This window comes from Dermacentor albipictus, chromosome 1, assembly GCF_038994185.2.
Source record: "Dermacentor albipictus isolate Rhodes 1998 colony chromosome 1, USDA_Dalb.pri_finalv2, whole genome shotgun sequence".
In the NCBI taxonomy this organism is placed as follows: Eukaryota; Metazoa; Arthropoda; class Arachnida; order Ixodida; family Ixodidae; genus Dermacentor; species Dermacentor albipictus.
The window spans coordinates 180,797,189-180,805,938 of NC_091821.1; the positions used below are offsets into that span (position 1 = coordinate 180,797,189).

General features: G+C 45.7%; 1 protein-coding gene across 1 annotated transcript in view; it reads left to right on the top strand.

The window, feature by feature from the left end:
• The window catches only part of LOC135897729 (ras-specific guanine nucleotide-releasing factor RalGPS1-like), a 71,700-nt gene extending 69,446 nt beyond the window's left edge, over positions 1 to 2,254 (top strand). Inside the window, exon 13 of the mRNA XM_065426440.2 lies at positions 1,966 to 2,254. Coding sequence (XP_065282512.1) covers positions 1,966 to 2,151 — 186 coding nt within the window. The 3' untranslated portion in view covers positions 2,152 to 2,254. The remainder of the gene's footprint in view (positions 1 to 1,965) is intronic.
• The last annotated feature ends 6,496 nt before the right edge of the window (positions 2,255 to 8,750 follow it).

Sequence of the window (8,750 nt, forward strand, 5' to 3'; positions counted from 1 at the left end):
GGTATCAGTGTAAGCGGAATACAGCCATATTACATCCTTCTCATTAAATCTGGCTGGCACAATTAGGGTAAGTAAATGCTGAGCTGCAACATGACAAAACTCCCAAAGAACATTTTCCTAACATTTAGGTGCTCACTGCATTCGATTGTTGAAAATGGCACATCGGGTTTGAGGAGGCTTCTCATTGCCTAGTGCATCAGAAAATTTAGCGAAAACCGTTTCACATAAAGACACGAATTTAAGCGTTATGGCTTACATGAACGAAGTTCTTGCTGGCTTTTTCCTACGTTCTTGGTTGTCGGGAAATACAAGACTAGGTGTAATTTTTCCACTGATCTCGTGCACAAAGGTGCGCAGTAAATGGGCATGATGGAGTGTTTTTAGCTATAAAACTGTCACACATTTTTGATCTCGTATCACGAGCCTGAAAAGTCAACCTAATGAACACATCCTCAGCCCTATGGAAATTGCAACCATCAGGCAACACGACAGCACTGCATTGACTAATACATGCACACGTATGGCTGCTTCAACAGCTCCGACGCAATATGGCGGAGGTGCAGTGTGGCGCAGGCCTGGTCAGAGGGTGTGATCACCGTGAATGGCGGGAGGCGGCGTTGACATCAAGGCACCCTAGCGTCTGCAGACTCGCCTGTGCGGTATCATTCCAAGCTGCTCTTTTGCACTAAAGGAATGAAGCAGCTGGCATTGAATGCGCTTGGAACAGTGTGGCAGGAGTGCGGAAAGGTGCAAGCACGAATCTGTAATTAAGAGAACAGCTGCACTTACAAATTGGCAAGTGCAGCGCATACTATAGGGGATCGAGTAATGGTGCCACTATCCTGTGCCATGGTACACGCTGGTCGAGTGTTTATTCTGAATACTCCACAACTCTCCTTCTCCTTTGTATCTTGAAGTATTAGACTCTGGTATCTCGAATATGCATGCCTTATCGGTATCAGAGCGAATTTTCCACTGCTGCTATCACAACAGCAGATCTCATTGTACAGTTCCAGTGTTAGATGCTGCTGTCACCTGCGTGCTATTGGCAAAGAAAGCCTCAAAAACCAGTAGGCAACATGGCCTGGCAATGAAATCTTGTTACTCCAGATGTAGTATACAATATTACTGTACGTGAGCCAGCTGTTATTAAGCACAGTATACTTATTGCTTAAAGTTGCAGTTTGTATGCTTATTGTGAAGTAAGCAAAGTTTATGCAAACGAGCAGCACACACGTCCCACAATGCATGGCGGCGCACATGCTGTTGTACACGCGCGAGTTTGCGAGTAGGTACCTAGGGTTGTGTGGTCTCCCTGCGAGATACAAAATACCATTGACTGGTTCATAAATGGGTGCCAGCTCTACATAATTAGCAAGCGCATGGCTACGACAACATGCTGAACTGTGTATCATGTGTAAAAGCATTGTTTCGCTTTCAAGAACTTAACTTGTCTTGGCTAAAGAACACTCTTGGCTGGTTAATGATGAAAGCAGTTGGACAGGAAACGACAAAAACATGTAGCTATTATTGTAGAAATAATTTAACACTTTGGAAAACATTAATTGCAGGAACATCAGCTTGATAAACAAAATACTTTCCCTCAGCCATTGCTGGACTTTTCTGTCTCCCACCAATGCCGGCATATAATTGCTATCATGCTCGCCGATCATTGTTTTCATCATGCTTCCAGTGAACGACTAGATACTCGCTGCAGATCGAAAAATTGAAATTGTTACCACTTCATGATTAGACACTCTGACTGGTAAGCTTTCTATTACACTAAAAAAAATGGGCACCATGAAAATTGGTTGTCAGTCCCTTTCAGATGTGCTTGCCTTTCTAATTGGTCGAGGATGACTGTAGCTTCCACAATGCTGAGAGGTGCTGAAACAGAGAGTATAGCTTAATTGTTCTAAAGCCATACAAAACTGTGCAGAAGTTGAATGAACGACTCTTTTTCAGTTCAAGCGTCAACCCTGTAAGCAGAGCTGCATTGCGGGCTGGGTGGTGCTCGCCTGCCCAGAGTCGGACTCCTTCCAGTTGTTGGACCCTGCTCGAGGAAGTCGTTACAAGTTCCGGCCAGCTGTGGGCAGCTCAGCCCATGATTGGTGTGCCTGTCTAAGTGCTTCTGCTGGCACAACACTCTAGACAGCTCCTGAGGTGTGCAATGAATGCTGGTGGATGCATTAAGCCAGTGCTATCAGCCGCCACTGTATTATACTGAAAAGTATCATAAATTATTTTGATACTATTTACTGACTTGATTTCACTTGTGCTGTGGACCAAACATCTGGGTCATTCTTTGCTAAGCATTCCTAGTTTTGTATTTTACCACTACATTGTGGGTTGATCTTTTAGACTCGGAAGGTATCATGAAAACATTTAACAAAATGTTCCCAGATAAGACTAATTCTTTTGTAATATTTTATTTAATAATAACATTCAGTTGTCCGCATGAAAGCATATAATGTGAGTGTTGTGTAACTTGAGAAGAGTAATTACTGTTGTTCAACCAACCCATGTACAGTATTAGTATGTGGAAATCAAGTACAGTCAAGTTTGGATAAACAAGATGCCAGCCACAAAAAATAGTCTTATGTTATTGATTGGATTCATAAGATTGATGTAGATGAGTTTATAGTGCAGTAAAGCTAGGATAAACAGCGAGGACATAACAGAAATGTTCACATTCGCAAATTGTTTATTAGAAACTGAGGCATGCATATACAGGTATGTGCATATTTCGCTTAACATGTTTAAAGAAAGAGCACTGTTCTTGTTCAAATTTTGCAGAAAATTTGCATTTTGGTGTCTACGTCGTTCAGTGTAACACTTGGCACAGTCAATTCCCAAGTTGCCTTCATTTATGGGGATGCAAACAACTGCCGTGACAGCGCTAGCGTAAACTTGTGTCGCAAACAAGTCCTGTGAGAGTGCTAGCTCAAACTTGTGTCGCCACCTGCCAGCAGCTGCAGAAAGTAGCAGTTCAGGGAGGGTTGCTGGGTGTTCCAGAGTAGCGGAAAACATGTATGGAGATGGTTGCAAGCACAAGTTAAAAGATTTAATTATAAGAAAGATAATGCAAGAATGTGCAGTGAACTCCATCTGCACGCCACTCTCAACGTCAACTGCCAAGGAAATTGGTTGTGCGTTTCTCCCCGCAATAGACTAAGGCACGAAAGAAAGACTACATAGTGAGACGGAGTGTGGCGAGAAGGCTCTCTGCCACTGCCCGAAGAAATATGTAATAAATGTCAGTCTATCGTTTGGGATTTGCAGCTCTCAGTCGTATTACTCTTTGCCTGCACTAGCAGTGCTGCATAGCAGCTCTGTCTGCTCTGGAACTAGCTAAAAAAATTATGCAGATCCAATGCACATCTTGGAATCTATGTGAAGTGAAGCTTTTGTGAAGCAATTAAATGCTATAAATTTGCCCATTTCATTTGTTTCTTTGGCATAAAGGAAACTGTCATGCACATGCTCTCGTGCACCCATGCTATGCAATGTGACACATGCGGCCGTCATCTCACAGAGCTAGTTGGTGTTGGCATGATAGAAGCATACGTACAATTGTGGCCTAATGGTTAGAGCATCAGGCTGCTGTACTGGGCGACCGAGGTTCCGGAACGTCCCACCATCTGGCATGTAATTCAAGGATATTTTTTTTAAGCGTGAGCTATTCAGCAAGACAGCAGCAGCACCCAGCAGCCACGGTCTGGAAAGTCTGGGAGGGTTTGGAAAAAAAAGCTGCGCTTTATAACTGAACAGAAAAAGTCAATGACACTTTGGTTGGACAGTAAATAAGTAGATTATTGTGCGAAACAGATGGCTAGAAAAGGAATACACTCGTAGACAGGGCAAGTACTGTCCTGTCCGTGTGTATTGCATTTGTGGTCATCTGTTTTGCACAAGCATTTATTTATTCACTGCTATGTGCCAACTAGCCCAGTAACTTGTCTTTACTTCACTTGGAATTGTGAAGAGGTGGTACAATGGCAGGGTGCATGTAGCATAGGCTTATGTTGAGGTGCTTGGTGCTCTGCGATAGGTTTGCAGCTTCGTCAAGGTAGTGCAGGATGAGCAGGCGAAGTTCTTGCTGCCACCAGCATTGAGTCATGCCTGAATAGCACACATGGAAAGGCATGAAGACCAAAGAGCAGCCTCGTGAATGGTCACCAGTAGAAGCTTTACTCGGGCTTGCAGCCTGAGCCTCTGTTCCGCAGCTGGTCTACTCCCTTACACCTCATCCAATGCAATTTTCCCTCCCTTTTCAAAATGCTGTGAAATATGTTAATGATTCGACATTATTCTTTTGCAATGTGTGTGCTCATGCCAGAGCCTGCCGGTTGTTATCATTGTTGACAACAGACTGGCTTTTCCAACTTGCCACATATGAAGATCACACATCTTAGAGGCCTCATGGTGTCTTTGTGTCTTTCTTCAAGGAAGCTTCAAAGTGGGCCAAAATTAACTCAGTCTTTTATGTTAACCATGCATCCTGGATTGTTGCTGAGGTCAAGCTTCCAACACCATCTACGATGACATTCTCTGCAAGGGCATGCTAAAAGAGGACACGCTTCGCCTCGTCCAGGCTCTAGTGATCGGCAGAGTAACATACAGCATGCCGTATCACTACCACTCGCTAAACAAACGCGACCAAGAACATAAGTCGGCGCCATCATCAGAGGCGCGTACAAAACGACCCTGGGTCTCCCTGTCACCACCTCAAAGTTAGCGGCCCTCGGGATCCACAACACCTTCGCTGAGCTGTCGGACACGGTTATAGCTTCGCAAAAAGCCAGACTACAGAACATGGCGGCGGGCAGAGCCATCCTCCACAGGACCGAACCGGAACGGCAACGGAGCTCCGTGCCCTTGATGGGCAACGATCACTCCCACCTGAGGTCAGAGGCAAGATCAAGGCGAACCCGATACCGAAGCACATGAGTCATGAACTTTATGAAGGACGATGCAAGGCTCGCATCGACAGACAGCGCCAACAATTCAATGGTGACTCGTGCGTAATGTACGTGGACGTGGCGGTATACCCTGTAGGGGGCCTCTTTGCAGTAGCCGCCGTGAACGGGAGAGACGACTCCTTGACCCTCGCAGCTTCCGTCAAGGCAGAGACCCCAGCTGTGGCTGAGACCATAGCCGCGGCGCTGGTAATAAAGCAATAAGACAGGGTAGGCAGGGAAGTTCATGTCATTACTGACTCGCAACAGGCCTGCCGTAACTTTACGAACGGAAGAACACTGCTGCTGGCGGCTCAGATTCTAGGCCCGAGGCTGCAAAAATCCCATCAAATCACATGGACGCCAGGCGATGCGGGTCTGGAGGGAACAAAAGGGCGAATGCCCTAGCTCGAGCGCTAATCAACTGAGTGGGGCAAGACCAATCATTTCATCAATCCCCAGCATTTACCTTCGTGCCCCTGCCATCCAATTACTGCGACCGACTCGATATCCAGCGAATCAACTGCAGGATTTATCCTCCCCCTCACAGAAAGCTCAGCACTGAAGAGGCACTAGCTCTCAGACTTATTCAGACCAACACATTTCCAAACCTACACAGATACAGTAAAATGTTCCCACATGCATATCGCAGCATCTGACCCTGGTGCGGCGACACACGCGTTACCCTCTTTCACATCTCGTGGGGGTGCGAGGGCAAACCTCAACACTTAGACACCTAGCACATCATTTGAGCTGTGGGAGGTACAGCTGACCAGCAATACCCTGGCGGGACAAGGAGCTTTGTCCAGCAAGTACGTCGAGCAGCCATGGCCAGTGGAGTCCTGGAATGAGGACACCACCCACTCTACCTCAAGAGCAATGACCTCAATGGTCCAAATAAATGTTTTCTCTCTCTCTAACTCTGCTAGGTGTGGCTAGATAATAAAGCCCAATCCCATAGAGGCCATCATTGTGTTCAAGAAAGGTTTCTCAGCTGGCCTAATATAAATCAACGTTTAGTCAGCCATACTTATCTTAGGTGTCATCTGCATCATAGTCAAGATTTCGGCATGGGTTGGAGGAGTTAACCCCTCCCCCCCCCCCCCCCCCCCTGAGACAAGTACAGGCCTCCATAGCCGATGGAATAAAATGGGATGAAGTTTCTTCAAGGGATGGTGTGCTGTTTACAACAGAAAACTCATGTGGTGAATACCTTTTCATCATATTTTAATGTTGTCCTCTGGTGACAAGTTGTTTCAAACATTTTAGCAGTAATAATACATGGTGGAGGCTACCACATTAGACTGGTGGTACTCCCAAACAAAGGAGCTTGACTTTCCTCAAGCAGGACAGTGAAGGAAAGCCACAGTGAGGATCCATTTTGTGTGTAACCAAACACCTGCTTGAGATAATTCCAGCTGGGTGTTGCACTTTGTGCATGTTTCTCTCACATGCCAATTGTTATGTAGTGGAAAGCTTCCAGACCTGCCATGGAAGGCACTTCATCCGAGTCTGCTACATGTATTAGGAACCACTTTTGAAAGGAATAGCTGAACGATATTGTACCCATAAGCTCCGTCCTCTAGGCCTTGAAGGTATGTAAAAGAGGTAAATGAATAAAGTAGGGGTGTGCACATATTCAAATAGTCTTTATTTGATTCGTATTTCACTATTTAGAATTATTAAATATTCATTCTGTTTCAATACTATAAGGGATAAAAGTAGGTATTGCAGTGTACAAGGAGGAGGAGCAATGAAAGTGGAGACTTCCTAATGATACTATGTACTGTTAAATTGTTTTGATATGCCATGAGCAAAAATCCATGGCTTTTGCAGGTCCCAATTTTAATGGTGCTTTTCCCAAGTGACGTGTAGTTTTGGAACCAACACTTTGAACACCGTCAGCAGACCTGGCGCCAACTTGCCCAAGAAAAAGTTATTTTACACAAGACGTTGCTAACGCTGTTCTCGACATGGGTGTCAATCTGGGGCTACATCACTGAAATCAGCCATTGGGCAGTTGGTTCATGGGACATTATATCTGAAAGCTGTGCACAGGCTATAAAGAAAGCCACAGTGGATTGACCTTTGTTTTTACCATTCTAGCACACTGAGGAGTCCTTCAGTGTCCACATTTCAGTATATAGGCATTGTTGCAATCCACCCGTATTGGAATGCTGCCACTGTGCCTGAGAATCGAACCTGCCACAACCACTGATGTGAGTGGGCTTTTGGTAGTGAGATCTGGGCTGCTGGTCAAGTGCAGCAATTTTGCTGCCAATCCAACGTTCTGGTTTCTTTCTCAGCACATCGTCATGCATGACTGATTTGCACTCAGTTAAAGCTTTTTGAAATGCTATGCATACTTGGTGTGCATTCTTGCACTGCCTTGGTGCTCTTGCAAGACAGACCACTGGCCTTTTATATACAGTAAAAGCTCGTTAATTCGAACCGCAAGGAGAAGCCGCTTCAGTTCGAATTAACGAAAGTTCGAACTAACGAAAGTGAAGGAGAGCAACAGTACACTGCGATTTGGAAGCAGTAGGGCATGTCAGAAATTTGGCGTGAAGATGGCGTGTGCCGCGGGCACACGCCATCTTCAAGTCGAAGCTCTAGGTCCGACTGTGCCACACCACGGATGTCCACCGAAACGAACGTTAGCCGAGGCTTAACACGATCACAATGATTCGCGACGGCCGATACCTCCTAAGCTGAAAACAGAGGTGCACAACCGATGAAGACTGCCGAGACAAAGACACTGAACATGTGAAGGTGGTGAAGGCCCTGATTCGTTGGTTCTTGATTGCAAGCGCAGCTGCGACGTACTTGATTCGCTGTGTTTTGGCGCTTGCCATGCCATCTCCGCACAACATTAGCAGCTGTACAAGATTTGCAAAGCCTCCGAGATTCGCAACGGGCAAGAAGTCTTGGAGGTTACGTAGAACGGAGAGGCGGCAGCCGCCACTGCCTTCTGGCTGACCCCGCGTGGGTTAGGTTTTTTTCCAATTTTGCCTTCTCTCGCCGTTCTCTCCGTTTCGGAGGCAATACAGCCTTGCGTGTAGGCAGTAGGCGCTTTTCTCTGGCCGTGTGCCAGGTGAGCGTAGTTCGAATTATCCGTGAGGGAACCTTCTCGCGTTCGAATTAACGGACTTTTTTATACATAGACTTCTGTGGAGCTTGGCCGGACCAAATCGTACAGTTCGAATTATCCATAAATTCGAATTATTGAAGTTCGAATTAACGAGCTTTCACTGTAGTTTTGAAGGCACGCCCTGGTAGGCTGCTTCACATGGCTCAAACACTACCACTAAGATTGTGAGTCAGGAACAGGAAAGTAGCATATGCAGCAGCGCAAGCATCGCTATCTCGGCGATGGTGTTGAAGTTGTGTGGCAAACCCTGCTTGTGGAGCTCTGTTAGGGTAGACGTGGACAAGTCCTATCTGTGTTTGTCCTCCTGTCCCGGTCTTGTTCACATGAGTAATTATGAGTTTTGCATACTATTTCATCATAAATAGCTGCTAGTCATTATGCTGTTATGCAAAAGTATGGTACTTATAGTATTTACATCTAGACACCACCCTCTTGGACGTTGACAGTAGGTACAGTACCTGAGAGCGATGACCATTTGCATGAGTCATGCCATTGGTTGCTCTGCTCACACCAAATTGTAAAATGCAGAAAATGGTCTGTGCTTTCAAGCATTTACCAATAAAAATACACTACGATCTGGCAGCGTTCCCGCATTAGCTTTCCTGCATAAAAAAAAAAAGTGGAAAGTAGTGCTTCTTAGC